This window comes from Molossus molossus, unplaced genomic scaffold, assembly GCF_014108415.1.
Source record: "Molossus molossus isolate mMolMol1 unplaced genomic scaffold, mMolMol1.p scaffold_m16_p_10, whole genome shotgun sequence".
In the NCBI taxonomy this organism is placed as follows: domain Eukaryota; kingdom Metazoa; phylum Chordata; class Mammalia; order Chiroptera; family Molossidae; genus Molossus; species Molossus molossus.
This window is the reverse complement of record NW_023425345.1, coordinates 2491392-2519003: the sequence shown is the minus strand read 5'-3', so window position 1 is coordinate 2519003 and position 27612 is coordinate 2491392. Positions and strand designations below refer to the sequence as shown.

Below are 27612 nucleotides of genomic sequence, written 5' to 3'. Positions count from 1 at the left end.
TGGGTGGTGGGCAGTGAAAATCGCAGGTGTCCACCATGGCTCTAGTCCAGAGCCCAGGGCTCAGGTCCCTGCTCCGTCACAGTCACTTCTGAGCCAGGTGACGCCAAGCCTGTTTCCTCATCCAGGTGAACCTCACAGACTTGTTATAAGAAGCAGATGAGATGAAGGAAACTATTATTATCTCTGGAAGTGAGGTAAGCAAAGAAGAAAGAAAATGTAAAAGGAGGAGGTTCCTCTGGGCAGGGTCCTCAGACAGGGTGGGACAGTCAGAGGTCTAGGCCCCAGGTTACAGCAGGTGACGTGTCTCACCATCTTCTTGTAGAATCAGAAGTTTGGACTGTGTGAGTCTGATTATTCTGGGAGGTTCTGAAAGGGCAGGGTATGTGAGAGCATTGGGTGCCCTGGGTTCAAGTACCCTTCTGACCGGGTAAAGAACACAGGCAAGTCACTCCTCCTGTCTGAGCCTCTGGTTCCTCACCAGCAAGAGCGGGATGATGGGCAAAGCAGGTTACCTGACCAGTGGGATGCCCTCAGGCACCTTCCTGTCTAGTTTTCTTTATTATTTTTATTTTTCATGATTGTTTCTCTTTTAACTGCCCTCTCCTTTTATTTTGCAACTGCCTCCATAGTACTGAGAGTAGACTAGGGAAAGGCTTCCCTCCTTCCAAGCGGAGGCTGGGGGAAGGGCTGGGAAGGAGACACACCTCTATGCAGGCCTTCAGCCAGGGCTTCTATGCCTATTGCTCTCGGACCTCCAGCAGCCTTCTCTTCCCTATTTACAGACGAAGTTGTGGAGGATCGGAGTTGTAAGAGACTTGCCCAAGGTCACACAGCCTGCAAGTGCCAGGGCTGATTCACAGGGCTTGCCTGATGTGGAAACAGGAGAGGCGGAGACTCCTCAGCCCGGGTGTACGCAGCAAGATCCTCGCTCCCTTAGGGCCTCTTCAACTCAGTTCCATAGGAACATCTCAGGGAACCACAGAGAAAGATGAGTCCTTGTAACTTGCCCACACATTCACTCACAAGGATCCCAGAGCCAAGCAAAGAGCAGTCCTGAGCACTGTGTTGGTGCCAATGGAAGGTAGGGGACATTCTGAAGGTCCCAGAGGGGAGAGGATGTTATGAGAATCTCTGGGACCTGGCTCACCCAACCTTTGCCTGAAGCACCTTCTAGGGCCCTTTCTGCTGAGGCCTCCATCCTCCCAGACTGAACCCCCACCCCGCAGCCCCGCAGCCCCCTAGCACACACACACACAGGCACACACGCACACTCACGAGGTCACTCATCACCCCGCCCGCCCGCTCTCTAATGGACAGGAATGCAAGCTGCCCTAGGTTCTTCCTCCCCTGCATTCCTCAGCAGTCACTCCCACCTGGCAGGGCAAATTACACCCTGGCCTGGCAATAAAAGCCACTTTCCAAAAAAAGAAGCTTTAGGGCCCTGGGAGACGCAGCTAACTCTCTCACCCAGCTGGTGCCTGACTTGGGAGGAGGTGTCTGGGCCCATGTCCCTTTAAGCAGGGAGTACAAATTTCCCTCCCCGTCCCTCCCCCCTGCTCATCCTGACGTCAGAAGGAAGGCGTGTGTGAGTGAGGGGCCGAGGTGCCGCATGCTCACACACACACACACACATCTGCACGCACGCACACGCGCTCATACACACAGCACAGCTTTCAGACCCGTCCCCTGTGCCCAGCTCCAAGCACCCAGGAGAGGCAGAGCGCTAGACCGGCTGCAGGAGGCAGTCCCCGACCTCAGCTGCCAGGGAGAGGTAAGGGGCTGGATGGGGCTGAGCCACACCAGTTCTAGAAACTGGCTTTGGCAGGGGCAAAGGAGGGGGGCAAAGGCTGGGGGGCTGGGAAGGTGGGTTCCTCCCCCAGGGCTGACCCAGCCCTGTTCAGTTGACAGAGGGAGTGTGGGAGGGTGTGTAGATGAGCCCACCCTGCCAGTGCCCCTCCCTCCATCTCCTGGTCCCCGAGGGAAGCTAGGCTGTGTGGCTCCCTGTGAGACAGCGCGTGTGTCTGCGTGTGTGTCTGGGACTTGTGTCTGGCTCAGAGGCAGAGAACAGCAGGCACCTGCCAAGCCGCAGCCTCCTGTCTGGGAACCAGGGGGGAGATGACTGGAGAAATCATCGAAATAATCGTGTTCCTACCAGATGCCGAACTAAAGTGCTGGAGGGAACATAATGGGCCTTTTCCTCGGGAATGTGGGGCTGGGGCTGGGGAGGGACCGTCTGCAGCAGACAGTTGGATGGGGAGCAGCTGTCTCATCCCAACTCTGTTTCTTTCCGGTGTGATGGGGATAATTGTGTTAATTGGCGTGGAGAGGTGGCTCTGTGCTATTATTTCACCTTGGAGCCACCTCACTGGTAGCGTCTGCCTCTTCCGAGACCACTTCCCTCCCCTGCTCACAGTCTGGCTCTGACCTCCACCCTTGCCAGGGTGGGGGTGGGGGGGGGCTTGGGAAGGGCTGTGACTCTGGAGGGCAGGGGTGATAAGCTAGGCGCTCCTGGGGCCCTGCAGTGGGATACAGGGGCTGGGGCAGCCTTGGCTGGCACCAAGTCCCTGACTGGCCTGACCCTGGCACAAGGAGTCCAGGCAGAGATAAGGGGTGATGATGCTGGCACCCACAAGGGAGACAGCAGGTTCCTGCCAAGCTGCCAGCCTGCAGGCTCTGCCCAGGGAGAGGGGAGGGGGATGCAGAGGGAGAGCAATAATAAATACAGAGTGTGAACCGCTGCATCCGCTGGGAGGGGAGGGGAGGTGGAATTGCACCCGGGTGGAGGTGAGCAACCTCTGGGAGCCTGGCACCCAGGCTGCCTGGATGTGCTCCCGTTGAGGCCTCTCCCTGGGAAGGGGCTGTCTCCCCTGGGGGATGGGGAGCCAGTTCCCCAAACCTGACTCCATCCCAGAGGCCTCTGGGTCCTCCACATTCTGGATGTTTCTTCCTCCTAGCCTCCCCACTGCCATTTCCTTGAAGTATTTTCCTAAAACATCTATGTTCCCATACCTGCCCCGCCCCGCTGGATCTGTCTGACCCATCCTCAAAAACAAGGACAGATGTAGGCAGGAACTGCCCTGGGAGAGGCCAGAGGACAGTCTTGGGCACAGAGGCCTCTTCCAGGCCTGGAGAGAGACAGGTGGGCAGTGTTCAGGATGCCCACGGAGGAGGGTTCCCTAGGGGACACTAGGGGGTTCCACCCACCTGGTGGGTGGGGAGGGGGACACCGAAGGCTAGTCTGGAGGCAAATCCCCAAGAGTGGCACCAGTAGAGGGCGCTCATTACCTGGCTTAGTTCGTCATGTTCACTGGTCACAGGGAACATGACCAGGAAGGATCCAGAGCCTGGTGGAAAGGGGGCTTGAAGTAACCAGGACCGTTGTCCATGTGGAGCAGTAAGATGGGGAGCAAAGAGCAGTGGGGGGGGGCTCTTTGCTCCTAAACAAGGGAAATGATGGTCACCAGGATGAGTGGCATAGTACATTGGAAGGGTCAAGGCCTTTGGGGTCATGCTGATTGGAGTTCAAGCTCAGCCACCTTCCATGTTACTTTGACCGATTTGCTCCTCTCTCTAGGGGGATTCAGAGTGGGAAAGTGACTTGCCCAGGGTCACACAGCCTGGGCAGGGCTCTCAAGGTGCCCATCCTGGCATCCCCACCCCCCACTGATGCCAAGGATGCCCACAGCAGCCTCCCAGGCAGCATGGACATGTGACAAGGACAAGACTGAAAGGGTCTCAAACTCGAGTATTGGCTGGGGCAGGACACACGCGCGCACACACACACGCACGCACGGGCTGTGAGAAGGAAAGAACCAGGTGTAATTAGGTCACCTCCAGCTGCTGGAGCCGCTTGGGCACTGATGTATTTTAAGGAGCGTCTGGGGGCTGGGGTGGAGGAGGGGCTGGGAAAGTCCCAGCTTCTGTCTGGTGGTCCTGAGGCTGTTTCCTCACCCTCCTGGGGCTCACCATGGACAAGACCCCAACCTTCAGAAAGCCCCTCAGCTGTCATCCTGCGTTACTTCCCATTTCTAGGCCACCATATCCTTTCCTCCCCTGTCTGCTTCTCCACAGTGGGGTCTTGGGCTGGGTTGTTTTTATTAGGGGAGTGCTTTTTAAGCTTGCTGGAGTTTGCAAGTGACTCACCCAAGGTCATTGTCTGAGTCAGCACAAAGCCAGAAATAGAGCCCTAAGTCCCTAGTTCTTCTATACCTTGCCCTCCCTTCTCCGGGCAGAGCAGGAGCTCCAGGGGCTTGCTGCCTTCCCCTCTGGCAGGGGTTGAATCCATCCCCCTAGATGTCTCCAGGTTGCAAAGTGCTGCCCCTGACTGGCTGTGCGACCCCAGCAAATCCCTTCACCTCTCTGAGCCTCAGTTTACTCTTCTGAAGAAGGGGGATAGTACTGACAATTATCACAGTTGCCGTGAGGACTAAATGAGGGAGTGGAGCAAAGGGCTTGGCACCACACCTGGCACACAGTTAATAATCACTAGTAGTAGCCATGAACTGTGTATCAGGAGTTCTCTCGCTGAATTCTAGGTCTATCTGCTCCGCCCACTGGGCTGGGCCCTCTAAAGGAGAGGCTGGCTCATCTGTTTGTTTTTTTTTTTAATGTTTTTATTGATCTTTTAGAGAGAGAGGAGGGGAGAGAGAGATAGAAACATCCATGTGAGAGAGAAACATCGATCAGCTGCCTCCTGCATGCCTCCCAGTGGGGATCGAGCCCGAAACCCGGGCATGTGCCCTGACTGGGAATCAAACCGGGACCTCTCAGTCCATGGGGTGGTTCTCAATCCACTGAGCCACACCAGCTGGGCAGAGCTGTTTCCTCTTGTGTTTGTTGTCCAGGCGTGGAACTTGGTTTTCTTTTACTTATGTATATATTTTTTAAAATATGTTTTTATTGGCAGCTCTCTCTTTGGAGCGAGGTCCTGTTCTTCTCTCCTCTCTTCTTTCCCCAGAGTGAGCTTGCTCTTCTTCTTCCTCCCCCTTCCCCCCCCAGAACACCTGAACCTGTTCTCTCTCTGTCTCTGCCGGGGCTCTGTCTCTGCCGGGGGGGGGGGGGGTATTGATTTGAGAGAGAGAGGAGAGAGAGAGATAGAAACATTGATGAAAGAGAAACATTGATTGGCTGCCTCCTGCACGCCTCTTACTCGGGATCAAGCCAGCAACCAGGGCATGTGCCCTGATTGGGAATCAAACCAGTGACCTCTTGGTGCATGGTACCATGCTCAATCCACTGAGCCACTCCGGCTGGGCTATGTATTTTTTTTTAATTTGATTGATTGATTTTAGAGAGAGGGGAAGGAGAGAGAGAAACATCGACTTATCTACTTTTTTATGCATTAATTGGTTGATTCTTGTATGTGCCCTGACCGGGGATCGAATCTGAAACCTTGGCATATCAGGACAATACTATATAACCAACTGAGCTACCTGGTTGGGACTTATGCATGTTTTTTAGGACTAGTTTATTGATTTTTAGAGAGAGAGGAAGGGAGGGAGGGAGGGGGAGAGAGAGAGAGAGAGAGAGAGAAATATCGGTTGTCTCCTGCAAGCCCACAACCCAGGTAAGTGTCCTTGACCAGGAACCAACCAGTAACCTCCTGGTGCCCGGGGCGATGCCCCACCAACTGAGCCACACCAGCCAGGGCATATGCATGTATTTTCCACAACTTCAGAGGACAATTGGACTGACCCTCATTAGGCATCTAGACCAGTGGCAATTCGCATAGCTGAGGTAAAAGGTGAGGCCCAGCCTGGCCATTGTGGCTCAGTGGATTGAGCATCCCCCAGTTCGATTCCTGGTTAGGGCACATGCCCGGGTTGTGGGCTCAATCCCCAGTGGGGGCGTGCAGGAAGCAGTCGGTTGATGTTTCTCTCTCACATTGATGTTTCTCTCTCCCTTTCTCCCTCTCTAAAACATCAATAAAAACATATATAAAAAAAAGTGAGGCCCAGAGAGGGGTAGGTGTTTGCCCCAGGTCGCCCAGCACTGGCTGGTTAAGCCAGCTTGCTTTCCCTGATGTGCCCAGAAGGAGAGGTTATTCACATCGTCAAGAGAGGACTCTGACAGCCATTTCCTGCCCTGTCCTTCTGGGGGAGAATTAGAAGATCCCCAGCACCAGGGCAATGGTCACCTGCTGACTGGTTGAGTCACAGTCCCATGGTCCCATTACGCTGGCTGTAGCACAAGGGCCTCCCTCCGGTTATCTCCCAACAGTCCTTGATGCTTTGTTTATGCCTCCCTGGGCCCTTTTATCTGCAGCATCATGAGTCAGCTGGGGTTTGGCCTTCGGGCTGGCAAATGAAGAGGAGCTTGGCTGGGAAGGTCAGAGTGGCCAGGGGGATGCCCAATCACAGCTCCTCGGCTCCTCCCACAACTGGGACAGGGTGCTCTGATTAGCCCTAGTTGACAGAGAAGGAAACTGAGGCTCAGAAAAGGGGATGTCACTCAGCTAGGGCACTCAGGGCTCCGACTGCCAGCTCTGAAGGGCAGGAGATGCCCCTGACAAGCACACGAGGCCTCTGGGGGCTGGGCTATAGGTCTGTTTGAGTTGAAACAAATGTTCTACAGATGCATCTGTTTCTCTGCTCTTGGAGTTATTTTCCCCTTTAGTTTCTCAGGAAAAGTTCTTTTGGAAAAACTCCAGCCTCATCTTGGCTGGACTAGAAGAGCACTGTTTACCTTTAGACGAATCTGGGTTCTGTCACTCATCTGCTGCGTGATCTTGGGCAAGTCACTTAACCTCTCAGCTTTCTCATCTGTTAAATGGAAACAATTCTAATTTCAACCTTTCAGGGCAACTGGAAGGTTGAGAAATGAAAACTCGTCTCTGAAAAGACTTGCAGGTATATGTATGGCATTAAGACAATAAAAGCCCCACCTGGAAAAAGGATGTGGCTCGGAGGCTTGCTCTGCATCCCTTCTTCCTGGTCTCTTAGGCTGTTGGGCGTGGTGCGGGGTCTTCAACTCCTAGGCTCTGGCAGGGCCCAGAGAGGGAGAAACTCTGTCCAAGGTCACAGAGCAAGTCAGGAGCAATACAGGGCCCCAATCCAGGACTCCTGACTTCCCACTCCAGGCTGCAGAGTCAGATTGCTCTGGTTTGAGTCCTGTCTCAGACATTAATGGCTGCGTGGCCTTGAGTGAGTGACTTAGCCTCTCTGAACCTCAGTTTTCTCATCTACAGCATGGGGTAAATGCACCAGCCTTGAAGTTCCACTGCAGGAATTTAATGAAAGGAGAAGCTATAAGGGGTAGGGCAGGGATCAAGTGGATGAGCGAGTCCTTGAGGGGGTAGGGAAAAGGAGAGTGAAGGCTGGGCTTGGCTTAGCTCAGTGGGTCTGTCTTTCCTCCCCCTCCCTCTTCTCCCCATGCCCAATCTAGCAGCCCTGTCTGGAAGGAGCAGCCTCTTATTCAGCATCTACTGGGTACTTCCTACATTTTGATCCCATTTCTTCCTCCTAGGAGCTCTGTAAGGAGGGAGTCTTGTAACCCCAATTTCCAGAAGAGGAAGGAGATGGGGGAGTGCCCAGAGCAGGACCACTGTGGCGATGACCTCATCTGCCCCTCCTGAACTAAGGCAGACTCCCTGCTTCTCCCAAGGGTGCCCCACCCCCAAGGTGGGGTAGGTAGTGGGGGAACAGCCTCAGCAAAGTCCTGTGGGGGCTGGACACTGCCGGTCCATCTGGGGAGGGGAAGGAAGAGGGCTGACCCCGTATATTAGCTCAGCTTGTCTCCTTCCTGCAGCCGGGGCACCATGCTCCCTTGGCCTTGGCTTGGGAGGCCTGCAGGCCAGAGCCTGGCCCAGCTCAGCTGCGTCTCCCTGGTAACCACTGTGGGCTGCCTCTGCCCCTCCCCCAGCTCCTTCTCTCCCCTCCAACCCCAGGACCTCCCTGCACTGGCTGTCACCACCAAGCACAATACCAGGCCTGGAAAAACTGCAGTGGGCAGGGCTTCCCTGCTTCCTGGGGAGAGGGAGGCAGAGCGTCTGTCCCCACCGCCTGCCACCCTCACTCATCTTGGGAGCTTTGCTGCCTGTCTTCCTTTTTGGTAACAGCTTTATTGAGATATAATTCACATACCAAGTAATTCACCTGCTTAATTAAGGTAGACCAGTCCATGGTTTTTGGTATATTCACAGAGTTGTATGAGGTCACCACAGTCAGTTTTAGGACATTTTCATCACTCCAACAAGAGACTCTGTACCCACTAGATGTCGCTCCCCACTTCGCCCTCCCCCAGCCCCCGGTGAACACTACCTGCTTTCTGTCTCTGCGGACTTGCCTGTTCTGGACACTTCTGGGTGGAATCATGCACGAGGGTCTCCTGTGTCTGGCTTCCTCCACTAGCATAAGGATCTCAAGGTTCATATGCAGCTGTGTGTTCCTTTTCTGGCTGAGTAATATTTGACTAGATGCTGTGCTGCGCTTTGATTATCCACTCACCTACTGACGGACCTTTGGGTGGTTTCCGCTCTCTGGCTGAAGGATGCTGCCGTGAACATTCATGTACAAGTTCGTGATGGCTTCTCTTCTTGAAGCTTTAGTTTTCTTGTCTCTCGAATGGGGATAAAAATGCCAAACCTGGCCCACTCCTGCCTCCTGGAGTGGGCTCAGAGAGGAAAACCCGACATCAGCTTGAGGGGCTATGGGGGGCCATAAGGGGCAATTCTCCTACCCCCCCAGCTCTCCTGGCTGGAGGGGGATGTGTGGGTGCTGGGGAGCAGAGAGCCCACCTCCACCCCCAGGGGTGGCGGAGAAAGCTCATGGTCTTGACCCAGAAACACCCCACTTGCTGTGTGGTCTTGAACAGCAGCCAGGGACCTGCTCCCGTGTTGGTTGAATGAGTGACTCCTGCTCTTCCAGCCTTGCCATGTGGTGTTTTGGGGGATTCCTGGGCTCTGGACTCCTAAGGAGCCGTAAACTCTTCCCTGGAAACTCCAGACTTGGGGGCAGGGCAATATGGAGGCCAGAAATAGACTTCAGCTCAGGGATTCACCTCTGACCCCAGGGCATTTGAGTGGGGGGGGGTGAAGGAATGGGGGTGAGGAGATGGAGAACCCATCACCCTCATTCCTACATGACTATGGACTCTGGGAGCTTCCTTATATCCCCAGGCTTAGCCAAGCCCCACCAGGCAGAGTTTGTGAGGGGCGAGGCAAAGTTTATCAGTTCCATTGTACAGATGAGGAAGCTGAGGCCAGTGCAGCGCTACCCAAGGTCAGTAGCTGGTATGTAGCTGAGCTGGAGCTCTTCTGTCCAGATATCCTGCTGGCCCCATTGTGGCAGGCTGCCCGACCCAGGCTCAGTCAACAGCCTGGCTGGCACACCGAGCGTTCTCCCCAGGGTTCCAAGACCTCCCGACCTCCGGGGGAAGGAGGACAGGTAGATACATGGGTAGGGACACTATGTTCTCTTCCTCAGTAGAGGAAAATTCAAGGTCATCTAGACACTGTTGGCGTGGGAATTCTATTGATTAGCATTGATAAAAGCAATTTATTGGGTATCTACAAGATGCCAGATGTTGTCACACACAGTAAATCATTGACTCCTCAGCAACCCTGCATGCTAAGTGTTCTCAGTCACATTTTAGAGAGGAGGAAAGGGGGCTAAGGAAGAACCACCGACCTTCCTGAGGGTTCACCCTGCCCTTGTCCTATTTTAAGCATGTAGCAAGTCATTTAATCCTCACAGCAACCTCTCTATGAAGTAATAACCAACACCATCCTCACTTTTCAGAGTAGGAAACTGAATCAAAGGTTAAGAGTATTAACCAAGGCCACACAACCCATAGCTAGAGAAGCCAGGATTCAAACCCAGGCCATCTGGGCCCAGAGCCCACACATCCACCCTCCATGTTGGGACTGAGGTCACCAAGTTACAAATGACAAAGCTGAGATTCAAAATTGCTGACACGTGTGCCAAACTGTGTTCCTGACCATCAGTGGCCACTTGGCCCTCCCACCTCCCAGGCCCCTAGAGTTAGAGAACCGAAACAGAGGCTGGAAGGACTTCGAGGTGAGTCTTCCTTGGTGTGGACCACGACGGAGCACCACAGATGCAGGCTTGGACAACGGACACCTGCTTCTTCCAGCTCTGAGGCCAGAAGTCCAAGCTCATGGTGCCAGCATGGTCTGGGTCCAATCTGTAGACGGCCCTCTTCTCGCTGTGTCCTCACGTGGCGGGGAGAGAGGAAGCAAGCTCTCCAAAGTCTCTTCTAAGGACACTAACCCCTTCATGGGGCCTTACCCTCCTGACCTCATCTAAACAGAGTTACCTCCCAAAGGCCCCATCTCTAAGTACCATCACTCTAGGACTTAGGACTTCAACACATGAAGTTTAGGGGAAGACAGTTTAGCCCACAGCGTGGTTATACGATTGCTTTGTCTTTCTGGTGAGAACAAGAAATCAGAGATGGGCCAGGAGTGCCCTGACGCCACTCTGTGAGGACTGGCAGGCAGGCCCTGCCATCCAGACTTGTGCTCCGTGTTCAGGGGCTGCCCCTCCTGGCCCACGCTCACCTCTGTCTCTCTCTTCCCTTCCAGACGGAGCCTGTGGCTGGTGAGGCTGCTGAGCAGGGCCAGGCCGGGCCCTGCCCACAAGGACGCCCAAGCCCTTCACCGGCCCTTGTGCCCGGGAGCCCACCAGGCTCTCCTGCTGGCCCCACCATGACTTCGGAGCCCACGTCACCCCCAGTTGTGCCCCCACTCCACTCCCCTAAGTCCCCAGTGTGGCCCACCTTCCCCTTCCACCGGGAGGGCAGCAGGGTCTGGGAGAGGGGCGGTGTCTCATCTCGGGACCTGCCCAGTCCCCTGCCCACCAAACGAACCAGGACATATTCAGCGTGAGTACCTGCCCCTTGCCCAGGCTTCAGCCCCATCCTTGTCCACCCTCTGTTGTTCTTTCCCAAGGACAGGGGAGCTGTGTATGAACTTTCCAGTAACTGCTAGTGTTCGTTAGTTTGTTCGTTCGTTCATTCATTCATTCATTCCACAAAGATTTACTGAGCTCCTGACCAGGGGATCCAGTGTGAATTAGACAAAGTCTCAGCTGCAAACAATTCAGAGGGAATTTGTCCACCATTCAGTCCCTCTGGCAGGGTTGGGAGTGAGGACTCGGCATTGGGAAGATGAGATCTTAGCTGAGTTTGGAAGATATATCAGGTGAAGGCTGAAGCTGGAACAGCCTGGGCAAAAATGGAGAAATGGGGTTGCCTTTTGGAGTAGAGTGGGCCTTTGGGAACAGTCACTGGGTGGGGTCCAATGGGGGAGAGGCTTGTGGGGTCCACAGGGTGACTGACGTGGCTTGGCCGGAGGAGTTTTTTGACGGCAAGTGCTGAGTGTCCCTTGTGTCCAACCCAAGGCTAGGCACAGGGCAGATGCTTGATAAATGAGTGGATGAGTGACAAGTGAATGGGCAGGGTACCGTCTCTCTTCAGGAGATGTGAGGTGGGGCGGGTGCTGTGCAGAGGGACTGGCTGGAAGTCAGGAGACCCACTGCTGTGTGCCCTGAGAGTCAGTCCCCTCGGCCTCCCTCGTCTCCTTTTGTCGGTGGGATGATGAAAGGACTGACTTAGCATAACTGGTTTCTGGCCTGGGGTAGGTTTACTGAGGCAGGCTCCACAGGCAGGGCCCAGGCCTGTGGGGGTCTGGAGGGGGTCCCTGGGCCACAGCTCTAATCCCCCTACTCTATCCTTAGGACAGCCCGTGCCTCGGCTGGCCCCGTGTTCAAGGGTGTCTGCAAGCAGTTCTCACGCTCACAAGGCCATGGCTTCATCACCCCCGAGAACGGATCGGAGGACATCTTTGTGCACGTATCTGAGTGAGTCCTGTCCCCCGCCGTCTGTGTGTCCCTCCCTCGCCCTGCTCTTGGCCGCAGCGTCCCAGTCTCCCCTCGCTGGCTGAGCTCGGGGCTTCTGGCACCTTTCTCCTCCTCACAGGGGCTGGGATGCATGGGAGGAGGGGCCGGGCCCGGTGGGGAGGGGCACTCAGACCCCAGGAGCTCCAGAAGCCCTGGGATCCAGTCTCAGCATCAGGGGCTAGGAGGGCCGGGCCAGCCCCTGGGCCCTTCTGCCTAGAAGGGGCCCGCAGGCAGGTAGGCTAGGAGGGGACAGGGGTGTCTAGGCCTGTGTCTCAGCCCTAATGCCAGGCATGACCTGGGGAGCTCACAGATACTCTAAGTCTCAGGGACCTTCCTGTGTCCTTTCACATCTCACTTAATCCCTAAAGAACACAGGAAGGGACAGTTTATGCTTCCCATTTTAGAGGAGAGTGCTGAGGTTCTCAGAGGGAGGCTAGGCCAGGCTGCAGGGGGTGTCCAGGGAATGGGGCCTGCTGCTGAGCTGACACCTCTTTCCTGTCTCCAGCATCGAGGGGGAGTACGTCCCGGTGGAGGGCGACGAGGTGACCTACAAGATGTGCCCCATCCCGCCCAAGAACCAGAAGTTCCAGGCCGTGGAGGTGGTGCTCACCCAGCTGGCCCCACACACTCCCCACGAGACGTGGTCCGGCCAGGTTGTGGGCTCCTAGGCTGGGTGGGGAGCCCCCAGGGTGGACAGGCGGCAGCTGGCTCCAGGCCTCACTGCACTGGCTCAGTCCCCCAGGCGGCCTCAGTGTGCACGTCTGTGTGTCTGTGCTTGTGGCCGTGCGCGTGTGCCTCCATCCAGCCCCGTGACCTGTGACTGTTGTGAGCTGGACCTAGGGGGAAGTCATCAGATCGTCCTTCTCTGCTTGTCCACTCTCTTCTTTCTTCCCTCCCTGCTACACTGGCACAGGACCTCTTGCCCTCCTGCCCAAGTGTCCACTGAACCTCCGCGGGCCTGCATCAGGCGGGCTGGGAGCCGGGCACGCCCGGCCCTGGGGAGCAAGCTTCTCCCCTGCCTGGGCCCGAGGCCCGGCCCAGACTGCACTCAAACCTGCCCCTGGGCCAGGTCTCCTGTGGCGGCCTTGACCTCACCCTTAAAAGCCAGGGTAGTGAGCACTTTGGGGGGCCCCCAGCCCCTGGCAAGAAGGCGAAAGGCAGAGGCAGCAGGCCGCCCTCGGTGCCCCGGCCCAGCCTTCCTCCTGCCCTCCTCAGCACACACTGGAGGCAGGAAAGGGGTCTGAGGGCAGAAGGCAGTGTGGAGCTCTTGTTTTGCTGGCCAGTCCCTCCATGAACCCCAGACTGAGGTCCCACCTTCTCCCCTGGGCCATGCTGACTCATGGTGCCTCCATTTGCCCAGGAGGTACAGGTCTGGAGGGGTCGGGACACGCTCCCCCAACTTGGATTTAGACCTCCCCTTTCCCTGACTCACAAGCCCCACTGATGCTCTGGCTGTGCCCAGCACAATGGCTGCTGAGGACCCAGCGGTGGATGGACCACGTCCCCCCAGGCAGGGCCAGGCAGGGGCACCCACAGAATAGCCTCAGCCTGGGAGACCACCAGCCCTGCAACCCCCTTGCTGGATCCTCTTCCCGAAGCCCTGGGTCTGCGGCTCCTGCTGGTGCCCAACGAGTGGCTGAGTTGTGGTCCCTATGTTGTCTGTCCCCTAAGGTGTGTGTTGTGTGCGTGTGTGTCGAGTACAGTCACTCTTGGGTGGGGTTGGCCTGGCCTGGGAGGCCAGCAAGGAGGGCTTTCCCTTCCCCCTGCCCCACTCCCTGCAGAGGGCATCATCGCTGGGGACTGAAGGGGGCTAAGGGAGGGCCTGCCAGGACAATGACCCTTAGGAGACCCAGTCTGTGAGTAAACGGGGCTCAAATGCCCAAGATGAGGGGACAATAACGCTAGGATCCCCAGCCCCGAAGATGCCCCAAGGCCCCAGAGTAGAGATAAGCGGGGATATGTGCCCACCCCTGCCCCCGGGCCCCACCCCAGGCTGGAAGCCCAGAGCTGCTGATATGTGCTGGCCAGCCCCCCCAAAACTCGGAATGGCCTAGCCTGACACCCCACTCTGAGCTGGGGCTGCTCTGGTCAGGCCCAAGGCCTTTCCCCTGGGGAAAAGGACTCCCAGGCCTCCTTGGTAGGTTTATTGGTGCAGGTTAACTCTTGGGAGCCCCCTAAGACCCCCTTTCCTGTGAGTAGACCCCCTTTTATAGACACTGGCAAGGAGGCAGGATGTTGGGACATCGGCCCTGGGGCCACCTGGGGTGGCAGAGGGGCGGCAGCACTCCTGTCACTCACGGCCCAGGGGTGTCCAGTTCCAATCTCCCCCCCACCCCGAGGCCCCCAGGCTCCCCCATCCTTCCTAACACTGGCAATAAACCCTCAACTGTGACTCCGCCTGGCCCAGAGCTACCTGTCTGTCCAGGTCCCGGGGGAGGGGCTGGGGGAGGACACCCCAAACCACCCTCCCTGACAGGATCAATGACTCCCGTGTGACCTGGGGCCAGTCCCTGTCACCTGTGCCTGGCGCCAATTATCCATTCAGGCAGAACTGACGCCATACCTTCTTGTGGGAACGTTAATATATTTGCGATCAAGATCCACAAATACACACCCTCCCCACTGCTCTGCACCCCATTTGGGACAGGAAGGCAGGGCGGGCTGTCTCGTACCGACACATACAAGCCTCCAGTGTAGACAGAAACTTGTTCTGTTCAGAAGTACAAGCAGCAGCTTTAGCCAGGGCCATTGGAGTGGAGAGTGGGGCCAGTCGCAGCAGGAGCTGACTACTGGGGACAGCGGTCTGCACAGACCCCAGCCTTGACAAGGTGGGTGGGCCTCGCAGCAGGTAATGTGAGGCGGGCGAACTGGGCCAGAGGAAGAGGGGCCCGGCACCCATCTAACACCAGGGCCAGGGGTGCCCTTTAGGCCTGGGTGGAGGTCGTAATCATGCCTCATGGGCTGTCTCTGGGAAAAAGATCTCACGACATCGCTGCACTGTGTCCTGAGGGGAGACCACGCTGTGGCCCACAGTCCGGGGGTCGGCATAGATCTCAAAGTCGTTCCCACCCTGCACACAGAGAAGGTAAAGAAGGTGGTGCCTGGACAAGGTTCCCAGAGCTGGGGCCCCCTGGCATGGAGCCCCCCAGCACCCACCCTGGCATGGAGCCCCCCAGCCACACTGGCTCCTGCAGAGCTGCCCTTCAGAACATCCAGAAAGCCCTCCTCCTTGGCCTTTACCAGGTCTGCCCTGACTTGCTGGGTGACACGGGGCAAGTGTCCAGCCAATTCTGGGCTCCAGCCTTCCAGCCTGTGTAATGGGCTGGTGAGCAATGGCTGTTCTCCGGGAGTCTCCCAAGAGGTCTGTTCTGTCACCCTGTTCCCTGGCCTCGACCTGGGTGTGACTTGGCTCGGGAGGGGCCTGGCTGAGTCACACTTACGGGGCTGGTCTCGTTCCCAAAGAAGTGGATGGTGTCGAAGCTGTCCCGGTCCAGGCAGTCCAGACAGCAGCGTTTGTCCCAGCCCTCGGGGAAGACATCGAAGCTGATCATGCCTCCTGTGGGGTCGGGCAGACAAGGCCAGCAGAGGGACGGCTCAGGGTGAGCTTGGGCAAGGCCTTCGTCACTTCATTCAACAACCTTGAGTGCCTGCTGAGCCCCACGCCCAGGGACGGAACAGAGACTCGGGATCCTCCCAGGAGTTCGGATCCAGGTGGAACAGGCAGTAAACAGACTGACCACCTCAGCATGGGAGTCAGCGGGGCGGGGCGGGGGGAGGGTGAGCTCTCTAGCCAGCATGGCCAGGGAGACCTCTCTGAGGGGTGACACTGAGCTGACATGTAAGCCAGAGTGGCGATGGCTGGGGAGCAAGTCCAGTCAGTCCCCAAGGCAGGTAAAAGCGTAGAGTATCCCAGTGACAGAGGGCAGCAGTACGGGCATGCAGGTCCTGGGGTCCAGGCTTTCTAAGGACCCCTCTGGCCACTGTGGGGAATGGGTCAAAGGTCAGGAGGCAGTGGGAGATGGCCAGTGAAGTCTGGGACAAGGCTGTTGGCAGCAGAGGCGGGAGCAGTGGTCAGATTCCAGAAGCATTCCGGACACAGGGCCCAGGGACTTGCTAGCAGACTGGACTTGGGAAGGGGTGAGGAAGGAAACTCAAGGGAGCCTGGCCGGTGTGGCTTGGTGGTCGTCCCATGAACTGAGAGGTCCCGGTTCGATTCCCAGTCAGGGCACATGCCTGGGTTGTGGGTTCGATCCCCAGTGGGGGGCGTGCAGGAGGCGGCCTATTGATGTTTCTCTCTCACACTGACGTTTCTATCTCTCTTTCCAACAAATCAGTAAAAACATTAAAAAACACACACACAATGCAAGGGAGACGCTTTAGTTTTTGCCTGGGTGAAGGGGTGTTGGCTGGATTTATGTGGGGAAGACTGGGGGCCATGACATGGAGTCTCTGCCTGTTTGGGCTGAGCCTGCCCCTGCTCTGCTGAGGGGCAGGGGTGAGGCTCTAGCCAGGCCCTCAGGCCCTCCCCAAGGGGTGGGGACGGACCACACACGTACCTCGGGAGAACCTCAGCCCTTTGCCGGCAAACTCAGTTTTCAGAGCTTCCACAAACTTCTCTCTGATCTTCTCCTTCTGCAGGAGGGAAAAAAGCAGATCAAGGCTCAGAGGCTGCTATGTGCCAGGCCCTGTGCTGGGCACACAGTTCATGTGAATTCACCAAATCTTCCAGGTGGATATCATGACCCCCACGTGACCAACGGGAAACTGAGGCTCAGAGATGGGCGGCGCCTGTTTAAGGTCACCCAGCCTCAGTGGCAAAGCCAGGGCCTGAACCCAGGGCCAGATCCTGCCAATGCAGATGTGGGTGGGGTATTCTGAAGGACACCTTGGAGTAGAGGCTAAAGGAGGAAGGTTGAGGGGAAAGGGCCATCTGAGACCCAAGTCACAGAGTCCACCTCATCCCTGTCAGCTTTGTCCAGTTCAACACAGCACACCATGGCTCAGACACCAGAGATGAGCCTGAGGGGCGAACAGCATGTGAAGACCTGTGAATAGTGGCAGTGGGTGCTCAGAGAGAGGACAGCAGGGTGCTGGGTAGGGCCATAGCTCCAACCATGCCACAACATTCATTTGCTGAGTACCTGAGCGCTGTGGGCTGGGCTGGGTGGGGGGATTCAGCAGTGCCAGGAGCCCAGCCCCCACCCCTCTGTGGCACATCCACAGACATGGAGTAAGGGGACTTACACTCCCCAGCCTGGCCCTGCAGGGGCCTCAGAGGGGAACAGCCATGCTGAGCCCGGAGGGGAGAGCCAGCGCCACAGTGACGGTTGCTCCCTCCACGCAGGCTTACTGTGGCCCAGGTACGGAGGGGGCCGTTCCCTGTGGCTGAGGCAGCGGCGAGAGCTCAGTGTGATGATCAGCTCAGAGAGCCTCGAAGCCTGGCTGGGGAGTTCAAACACATCCTGGGGGACCAAAAGCCACCAGGAATTTCAGGGCACGGGAGCAGAGTGCCTCGTGCTGCATTTCAGTCAGCCAGAGTTGGGTGGGACTGGAATGAGAGAGGCAGGCGATCGCCAGTGGTCTGGAGCCTAGAGAAGCGGTTCAAGGAGGACATGAGCTATACGGCCAGATCGGACCCAGCCTGAGATAGGCCTAGCTGCTGTGCGACCATGGGCAAGTCACCTAACTTCTTGGAATAAATGTTCCCAAATGGCCCCAATGGCTGCATCTCTGTCTCTGGAGAACCAGGCTGGTCACTGGACAGCACCATGTGCCAAGTCCAGACTCAACAGCAACTAGCACTGTGACCTCTGGCCTCAGTATCCTCATCTAAGGAAGGGGGCTACTTGTCCTCAGGGTCTGAGGGACTAAAGGAGAGTAAGCATTTATAAGGATCTGGACCGGTGTAGCGCATACAGGAGACCAGGAGGGCCACACCCCTTTCCAACACCAGAAGCAGGTGAACTAGAGCCAAAGAGATAAGAGAAGACCCTCCTCGGAGTTGTGGGGAGTCAGTGTCACCAGACCTCCGTCCCACCCAGCCCACAGATGGAAACTATGATTTCTTCCACTTTACAGATGGGAAAACAGACACACACACAGTAGTGAAGCCACTTTGCCAGGTGACTAGTCACATAGAAAGTGGACGTGGGATCGGAAACCTGGGTGGCCTGTGACGGTGCCACCTCTCACTATGTGTGTGGGAGGGGATTCTTTTGCCAATGGTCAATCTTAACTACTTTAAAAAAAATGTCTCCAACCCCGGCTGGTTTGGCTTAGGGGTTAGAGTGTAGGCTCACGGACTAATGAGTTGCGGGTTTGATTCCGGCCAAGGGCATGAACCTTGGTTGCGGCTCGGTACCCAGCCCTGGTTGGAGTCAGGTGGGAGGCAGCCAGTAGATGTGTTTCTCTCACATCAATGTTTCTCTCTCTCTCCCCCTCCTCCTTCCCTCCCTCCCTCCCACTTTATCTGAAGATAAATGGAGAAGTATCCTTGGGTGAGGATTAAAAACAAAGAAAAAGTATTTCTTGAGCACTTGCTATGTGCCAGGCATTTGCTGGGCACAGGGTATTCAGCAGTGAATAGCCACAGAAATGCTGGCCCTTTTTTTTTTTTTTGGTATGTGCCCCTAGTGGGAACCGAACCCAGGACTCTCTGGTCCACAGGCCGATGATCCAACCACTGAGCCAAACTAGCCAGGGCGAAATGCTGGCCCTTAAAGAGCCTACAGCTTTGGTGGGGAAGCCAGACAATACGCAAGATTTAAAAAGCAGGTGAAGCCCAGCCAGTGTGGCTCAGTAGTTGAGCGTCGATCCATGCACCAAGAGGTTACGGGTTCAATTCCCGGTCAGAGCACATGTCTAGGTTGTGGGCCAAATCCCCATTGAGGGGCATCCAAGAGGTGGCCAATCGATGTTCTCTCTTGTCAATGTTTCTATCTCTCTCCTCCTTTCTTTCTAAAATCAAAGAAAAAAAATGAATAAATAAAAGTAAAAGAAGGTGAAGATTTTCCTAAATTCTCTCAAACAAACAGCACCTGGCCTCAGCACTAGAAGCAGCCAGGCTTGGTTCACATCTTGGCTTTGCCTGGGCACCTCCAAGACCAGCACAAGAAGCAGCCGTCTGCAGATCGCTTTGTAGCTTCTACCTGGTGGTCCAGGCAGAACACAGGTAGAGGCTGACCTTGATCCAGAGCCAACACACCCAATAGACAGCTTTAGACCACGTCGAAGCACCACCACCACCCAACCACCTCCACAAGTGGCACACTCAGTGAGTGGACTCAGTGGGTACCAGAGCCCTGCTGAAGTAAGTCTTGCTCTGTGTGGTGGGCCCTGCACAGCTGACCCTCCAAGTTAGTCAGAGGTCAGTGAGCAGTGGACAGCGCCAGTCCTTGCAGCTGATCAGTCTGAGTAAATCCCTCCCACTGACGTTGCAACAGCAATCAAGACTCAATTACAACATAAGGGTAGACAGTCCACACGAGGGCCCAGCTAGGGTGACCAGGGAGGGAGGCTGTGCCACTGGACTCTACAGGACACCTACTACAAGAGGCCACCCTAGGAAGCCTGGGAGACATAGCAACTCTACCTAATATGTAGAAACAAGCACAGGGAGGCAGCCAAAATGAGGAGACAAAGAAACATGTCCCAAATAAAAGAACAGAACAAAATTTCAGGAAAAGAACAAAACAAAATGGAGATAAGCAGTCTAACAGAAGCTGAGTTCAAAACACTGGTTATAAGGATTCGCAATGAACTTAGAACCAAGAGCATAAAAAAGGACCAGTCAGAAATGAACGATGCACTAACTGAAATAAAGAATAATTTACAGGGAATCAACAGTAGAGTAGGTGAATCTAAGAAGCAAAACATCGATTTGGAATATAAGGAAGCAAAAAACATCCAATCAGAACAACAAAAAGAAAAAAGAATAAAAAAAAAATGAGGATCGTGTAAGGAGCCTCTGGGACAACTTCAAGCGAGTCAACATTCGCATCTTGAGGGTGCCCGAAGGAGAAGAGAGAGAGCAAGAAATGGAAAACCTATCTGAAAAAATAATGACAGAAAACTTCCCTAATTTGGTGAAGAAAACAGATATACAAGTCTAGGAAGCACAGAGAGTTCCAAACAAGATGAACCCAAAGAGGTCCACATCAAGACAAATCAAGCCCTGGCCAGTTTGGCTCAGAGGTTAGAACATCGGCCTGCGGTCCAGAGAGACCGGGTTAGATTCCCACTAAGGGCATGTACCTCGGTTGCAGTTTGTCCCCGGCCCTGGTTGGGTCGTGTGGGTGGCAACCACTCGATGTGTCCCTTTCACGTCAATGTTTCTCTCTCTCTCTCTCCCTCCTACTGTATCTGAAGAGAATATGGAAAAATGTCTTCAGGTGAGGATTAAAAAAAAAGACAAATCAACACATCATCATCAAAATGCCAAAAGTTAAACACAAAGAGAGAATCTTAAAAGCAGCAAGAGAAAAGCAGTTAGTAACCTACAGAGGAGCTCCCATAAGACTGTCAGCCGATTTCTTAAAAGAAACTTTGCGGGCCAGAAAGGAGTGGCAAGATATATTCAAAGTGATGAAAAGCAACTATCTGCAACCAAGATTACTCTATCCTGCAAAACTGTCATTTAGAATCAATGGACATATAAAGAGTTTCCCAGACAAGAAAAAGCTAAAGGAGTTCACCACCACCAAACCAATATTATATGAAATGTTGACGGGTCTTCTTGAAGAAGAACAACAAAAATATGAACAATAAAACGGCAATAAATACATATCTATCAACAATTGAATCCACAAACAAAATGAGCAAGCAGAACAAAAACAGACTCAGATACAGAAAACATTTTGTTGCTTGCCAGATGGGAGGGTACTGGAGGGATGGGTGAAAAAGGTGAAGGAATGAAGAAGTACAAATTGGTTGTTATGCTGATGAACCTCAAAGGGAAGGGGGGAGGGAGGGTGGGAAGAGATAAACCAAAGAACTTATATGCATATATGCATAGCCAATGGACATAGACAATAGTGTGGGGAAGGCAGGAGGATGGAGGGAGTGGGGAGGAGGGGGTTAATGGGGGGGAAAGGCGCAGAGGGGGGCATTTGAAATACATTCACCATAAAGATAAGTTTAAAAAGAAAAATAAATAAATAAATAAAAAGCAGGTAACATAGCCCTGGCCGATTCTGCTCAGTGGTTTAGAGCATCGGCCCATGGACCAAAGGATCGTGAGCTTGATTCCCGGTGAAGGGTACATACTTGGATTGCAGGTTTGATTCCTGGCCCTGGTCAAGGTCATGCAAGAGGCAACCAATTTATGTGTTTCTCACATCGAAGTTTCTCTCTCCCTCCCTCCCTCCCTTCCTCCCTTCCACTCTATCTAAAAAAACATTCAATGGAAAAATGTTCTCAGGTGAGGATTAACCAAAAAAAAAAAAAAAAAAAAAAGCAGGTGATACAGGTTAAGAGGGTGGTGAAGGCTGCTCGGGGACAAATCAAACCGAGGAGCAGGAGGCAAGGGGAGGCAAGGTTAAATGCAATGCGTGGGGAAGACCCCACTGAGAAAGTGACACCTGAGCAGATGTGAAGGAGGTTCGAGGAGCCGTGTCTGAGGGCACAGCCCTGAGGCGGGAGACTGCCTGCTACCTTGTAATCAGCAAAGAGGACCTGGCAGGAGTAGAGGGCGTGAGGGGGAGCAGAAGGTCAGGTCACAGAGGACAGGCACAAGCCAGCGTGCAAAGGCTCGGTCAGGTGGAATCACTCCATCCTGAAGGGAGTGGTGGGAGGTGAGGATGACAAGCAAAATGCAAGTCAAGGTTTAGCAGAGGCGGCACATCCAAAGGCTTGAGGGACTTTGTTATGTTCCAAGCACAGACGCAGAGAGGCTGAAGAGGTGGCTTTAACCAGGCAGACCCCCTCAGGGCTCAGGGCACCATGGAAGGAGGCTGGCACATTGTCCAGTTTGCAAGGGGGCATGGAAAGGCTGTGAGCAGAGTAGCCAGGAAGAACAGACATGCTTTACAAGGTTCTCAATGGCACTGCTGAACAGACTGGCTTTATGGTGTGTGCGGGGGAGACACACACAGTAAACAAATTTGAGACCAACTCTGGAGGCTGAATCAACAGGAATGATTGTTGGACCCTACGTGGGTTGGAAGGTGTAAAAGATGCCCAAGGCGTGAGCTTAGGAAATTAGGTGGCTGGTGGCGCCGGTCCCCAGGGAAGGGAAAGCAGTAATGTTAGAAAGATGCACACATGCCTACAACAGTGGCACGTGGTAGATGTCCAAAGGGGTACTGGTTCTATCAGAACACTTCCCACCAAGCCGTTTCACTGATGAGAAAATAAAGGTTCAGAGAGGTTGAGTGACTGAGGTCCTACAGCCTAAGGTGGCACCTTGTCCAATTCAGAGAACTCGATTCGCTCCTCCAGGGTACAGCTGCGGCCGATGGGCGAGATGTTCAGCATGCCATTCCGGAACTCGATGAAGGTCCCACTGGTGGCGATGGGGGTGGGAGGGAGGGCGGGAGCCAGAGAGAAGGAGAGAACGGCCCTGAATTAAATCCAGCCCTATCCAGACTTCACAGGAGACAAGAATCCACCCATCAATAAGTCAGGGCCGGAGCATCTCCAAGTCCTGTTGGAGACCCACCCCTTTCTTCCTCAGGCCCAGAATTGGGGGAGGGGGCTGGACGCAAGGCTGGGCAGGGTCTCACCGCTTCTTGGGCAGTCTGAGCAGGGCCATGTAGTGGAGGCAGAAGTTGATCAAGTCCTGCAGTAGTTCCTCCCCTAGGTGGTTCTGGATGGTCTGGGCAAGGAACACAGGGCTCTGAATGTGGGCATGGTACCACACACCCCCACCCAGGACAGAAGGCACCATGGCCTGTCTCACTGTGGAAAATGTCCTGAGCTAAGGCCCCAAGGGAGGGGGGCACTAACCTGCTTGGAGAGCAGTCGTCCATGCTTATACTGCACTGTCCCGTTCTCAGCAAACACATAGTCAAACTTCTCGATGACTTCAGTGACACAGAGAGGCCAGGGGAGAAAGAGAGCATGAGACCAGGAACCCGGAGCCAAGGAGAGACATAAAGCCCACACTTCTTGGTGTGGCATTCAAAGCCCATTTGTTCCATCCTGAACCTGCTTTTCTATACTTCTCACCATCTGCAGCTTTGTTTTTTCCCAAACAAGCAAACAAACCAGTCACATTTCTAGGCCTTTGCTCCTGCAGGTCATGCTGCCTGGAATGCGCTTCCCCTCCATTCCCCCTTCACTCCTCCAAGACTTGGCTCCCTCCTCTTGAAGCCTTCCACGACAGCCCAGCAGAGGGCGTCATTTCAGTTTGGTGCTCCCACAGTCACTCTGCACAGGGGCTTCTCTGTTTTATTTCACAGCTTTTGTTGTCAGGGTTGGTTGCATGAGGGAGTTTTCAGTTCTGGCTGCCCAGAAGTGACTGGAGTAGGCAGGAGTGGGGAGGCACAGGGAACACAGCCACAGGCTGTTGCAGGATCCAGGTGGGAGGTGACCACCTGGACAATGGAAGGGTGGTGGAGATGCAGACATGGACATAGGGAGATATTTCTGGACTGGCTGATGGGATGAACAAGGGGAAAGAGAAATTCAAGGAAGTTTCTGGTTTAAGAAGCTGGAGCATCTGCCTGAGTTAAGATCAGGAACTCAATTCAGAACAGGGGTTTTGGGTCCAAAAACTTCCTGGGTGACTTCAGAATCCTCCTCTGTAAAAGGGGATAATCATGTCCACCCTGAAGCACAGTTGTGAGGATTAAATAAAGTTAACACACGGTCATTTTCAACAAATGGTAACCATTATTGATTATATCCATTTTAAAGATGGAAGAATTGTGCCTGGTCGGTGTGGCTCAGGGGATTGAGCGTTGTCCCATGGACTGAAAGGTCCTGTTCAATTCCCAGTCAGGGCACATGCCAGGGTTTCGGGCTCCAACCCCATTAGGGAGTGTGCAGGAGGCAGCCGATCAATGTATCTCTCTCACTCTTCCTCTCTCTCTAAAAAATAAATAAAAAATATTTAAAACAAAGATGAGGAAATCGAGACTCAGCAAGGAGAACTGACAATGTAAACTACATAGGGTAGGATTCTCTCTGCTTTGTTCCCTGCTGTTTATCTCACTAAATGATTGCTGAAAAAGTGAGGGAAACATCTGGCTGTTCCCTCTACTTCCTTTGCCCCACAGAAGCAGGATGGGTCTTTGAAGGCATACTGGTCCAGGGATCTCCCGAACTTCCCACCCCCACACCCATCCCGACTATGGGACTATGCAGCTGGCTCTGGCCTGCTCCTCCTACCTTCATTCCCCTCTCCCAGCTGCTCAGCAATCTTAGAGTAGTCCGAGCCGCCCACCACACCGATCTGCACCCTACTTCGAAGCTTCTGCAGGAAGGCAGCCACCTCAGGGTCAATTTTCTGCAGCCGGGCAGGGAAGCACAGGATTCTGGCTGTCAGCATGTCTGGGGCCTCCACTTAGCCCTCACTCAGTGCTCAGGATCCGGGGAGCCCATGTTCCACCTGGATCTAACACAGATCTCAAAGAATCAAATGCACTTGGGTTCAAACTCTGACTTAAGTCCCTCAACAGCAGGATGACCTTGAGCAAATGGCTTTGCCTTTCTTTGTCCCATCTATAAAATGGGGATCACAGTAGTAACACCTGGAGGGGGTCACTGTTAGGAAGTACTTGGGAATGAACAAGCAATTAACTGGGGACTGATTACATGCAAATATTCCCCACCAAGGAAATGTAAACTAGAGTTATAATCCATGTTTTCAAATAGTCAGATATTCAAAGCTGAAAATATCACGAGTGGATGACGAGCCCTGGCTAGTTTGGCTCAGAGGTTATATATAGCGTTGGCCCTCAGACCGAAAGGTTGCAGGTTTGAGTCCAGTTCAAGGGCACATATCTGGGTTGCAGGTTTGATCTCTGGCCCCCATTGGGGTTGTGCGGGAAGCAACCAGTCAATGTTGTGTCTCTCCTATCGATGTTTCTCTTTCTTCCTCCCTTCCACTCTATCTAAAAAAAAAATCAATTGAAAAATATCCTTGGGTGAGGATTAAAAAAAAAAAGTGGATGATGATACAGGGAAACAGGCACTCTCAAACACCGCTGGTGAGAGTGTAAACTGGTACAGCCATTTTGGAGAGTAAGTTGGCAAGATCTATTAAAACTTAAAATGCATGTGTCTGGTCACCCAGAATTTCCAATTCTCTTGCCCACGTGTATATGGAGGTTCATTGGGATATGGTTATAATAACATACCTGCAACAACATACCTGCTCTGAAATATTATAATGTGGTTATAAAAAATAAAGCAGGCCTGTACTTCTGATATGGGAGAGTCCCAAGACATGCAATTGTCAAAAGTAAGTTGTAGTTGGTTAGAGTGTCATTCCGACACCCCAAGGTTTCAGGTTTGATCCCCAGTCAGGGCACATACAAGAATCAACCAATGAGCCCTGGCCGGTTTGGCTCAGCGGTTAGAGCGTCAGCCTGCGGTCCGGAGAGACCCGGGTTCGGTTCCCGCTAAGGGCACGTACTTCGGTTGCAGTTTGTCCCCGGCCCTGGTTGGTCGTGCGGGTGGCAGCCACTCGATGTGTCCCTTCACGTCGATGTTTCTCACTCTCTCTCCCTCCCACTCTATCTGTACAAAAAATGGAAAAATATCCTTGGGTGAGGATAAAAAATAAAATAATAAAAAAAAAAGAATCAACCAATGAATACAGAAATAAGTGGAACAACAAATAGATGTTTCTCTCTCTCCCTAAAATCAATTTTTAAAAATGCAAGTTGCAGGAAGGCGCACACACAGTATAACGTATGATACTACTTTTTTTTTTTAAGCCTCATGAGACAATGCTTAATATTTCCTCTGGGCAAACAGATCCAGATAAAGGTAACCAGGCAACAGGCAACCAGGTTACTTTGGGGAGAGGGTTGGATCCTGACATAGTCAGAGGGGACTTTAACCTTCTCTGTTGTTTTTATTCTTTGCAAGAGAATGCACTTATGAATACTTGTATAATTAAAATTTAACTTTTAAAAAGCACTAAGGACAGGGCCTGGCAATAACATTTGGTGGACAGCATTAACACACTGTTCTTGTACAGGCTGTTGGGTCAGAGGAGCAAAGAGTAAGAGGAAAAGGTGGGGACTGTTCCTAGACCCTGAGACCCTCCCTCTAATGTCATCTTTATCACATTCCTAAAGACTCTGGGAGATGCTGGAGGACAGGGAGGTCTGATTCCTCCCTGTGGCCCCAGGGCCCAAGCCAGAGACCTTCCAATAGGGGAGATGCCAAAGCCTGTGTTTCCATCAGCCTCTGTCCTGTAATCAAGCCCTACTGGCTCCCGCTCTAGGAGATTCCTTAGTAGTTGGTCCTTGTGGCTCCAAACTAGAGTGTGGGGTGCACTCAGGACAGGCAAAAAAGAGGCTTGTTTATCCAAGCACCCAGCTGGTAAGGATGGGTCTGGGGGCTCATTCAGGGTGAAATCCAAAGGGAGAAAAACTGGGTGTGGAGCTGAGGTTGGAGGATCAACATGATGAGATGCCTTTAGAACTGCACTCCCACCTTCTCAGTGCCACAATATCCCCTATGACATAGGGCCTATGTGACCAGGTTAGGCCTGGGAACTCTCGTCTTCAGGTGGACAGAGCCCACACTCAACCGAAAAGGTCTAGTAAGCCCTCTGTCCTCCCCTCCACCGCTGGGGTGGGAAGTAAAGTCGAAGAGGGGCTAGAGAAACTAGACCCAGGCACAGGCCTGCAAAGGCCAGGTGGGATGGTTCCAAGACCCCTTTGCCACCCCACCAGATGGCGATTCTGATGCTTGGGTGTGCTCCAAGCCCGTCTGAAACGCCCGCTTCCGGCCACCGGTGCCTCCCTGGGCTGAACTGGGGAGACCCCGGCTGGGGAGACTGGGGCCTCCGGGAGCCAGGCCTTGGCGTGTGGAAGCCTGGCAGAGGGGTAGCGAGGGAAGCTAGGCTCCCGCTCGCAGCCTCCTTCCCCCCAGAATCGACCCAGCCCAGATGCTCGCGAGCAGAAGGTGGGTGCGTACGCTCGGGGGTTGTGATGAGAGGGCCCGGGTGTCCACCACTCCCAGAGGGCGGTCCCTGGTGTCAGAGGCCGGGTACCACTGCATCTCACTCGGTCTCAGAGGTCCGGGTCAAGCCGCTGCAGGCCCCACAACCGGCCTCCGGATGTCTGCGTGACATTCCCGACCAGAGCTTCCGAACGTCGGGGCCCTACCTGGCGAGCCGGCGTGAGGGTCCCGTCCACGTCAAACAGGCAGAGGACGCGCTCCTTCCTGCGGGCGCCCTCAGCGGCCACAGCCATGGCTGCAGCTCCGCGCTCCCGGCCGAGTCGTAGGAGGTGGCTCCCAGGGCCCCGGCTGGAAGAGACTGGATAGGGCGGGGCCTGGGAGGGGCAGAGCTGGGAGGGGCGGGGTCCTCAGGCAGGCCTGATTGCGCCAAACTCCGAAGGGGTGTGGCCAGGGCGTGGTCTCGTTGGGAAGGGGCGGGCCCTGACGGGTCACGGGCGGGGTGTGTGCAGACTTGTAAGGATAATTCTGATTGCACCAGGTAGAGAAGGGGCGTGGAATGGGGCGGAGCAAAGCCCCTCAGGAGCGGTTGGATTGTTCCAATCCTTGCAGAGGCGGGGCCTGGGCCCACAGGGTGTGAGACAGAGAGAACCCGGAAGAGAGGGGGTGGGCCGGA

At 54.3% G+C, this 27612-nt stretch overlaps 2 protein-coding genes across 3 annotated transcripts; one reads left to right on the top strand and one right to left on the bottom strand.

Moving 5' to 3' along the window:
• The first annotated feature begins 1609 nt into the window (after positions 1 to 1609).
• CSDC2 (cold shock domain containing C2) lies at positions 1610 to 12806 on the top strand. The gene is made up of 4 exons (XM_036250764.1): positions 1610 to 1771; positions 10544 to 10842; positions 11697 to 11819; positions 12364 to 12806. The coding sequence occupies exons 1-4, from the start codon at positions 1610 to 1612 to the stop codon at positions 12524 to 12526; spliced, it is 747 nt and encodes a 248-aa protein (XP_036106657.1). The 3' UTR covers positions 12527 to 12806.
• A 1625-nt stretch (positions 12807 to 14431) lies between these two features.
• On the bottom strand, positions 14432 to 27275 carry PMM1 (phosphomannomutase 1). 2 transcript variants are annotated; one of them, XM_036253030.1, is made up of 8 exons: positions 27146 to 27275; positions 24189 to 24306; positions 22803 to 22879; positions 22580 to 22671; positions 22260 to 22359; positions 16415 to 16490; positions 15299 to 15414; positions 14432 to 14928 (listed from the first exon to the last, which is right to left on the bottom strand). In XM_036253030.1, exons 1-8 carry the CDS (start codon positions 27230 to 27232, stop codon positions 14806 to 14808), a joined length of 789 nt encoding a protein of 262 aa, XP_036108923.1. In that variant the 5' UTR covers positions 27233 to 27275; the 3' UTR covers positions 14432 to 14805. The 2 variants fall into 2 exon arrangements, with proteins under 2 accessions (XP_036108923.1, XP_036108925.1); XM_036253032.1 differs by having other exon boundaries at positions 24189 to 24414; positions 27146 to 27251.
• Between the last annotated feature and the right edge of the window lie 337 nt (positions 27276 to 27612).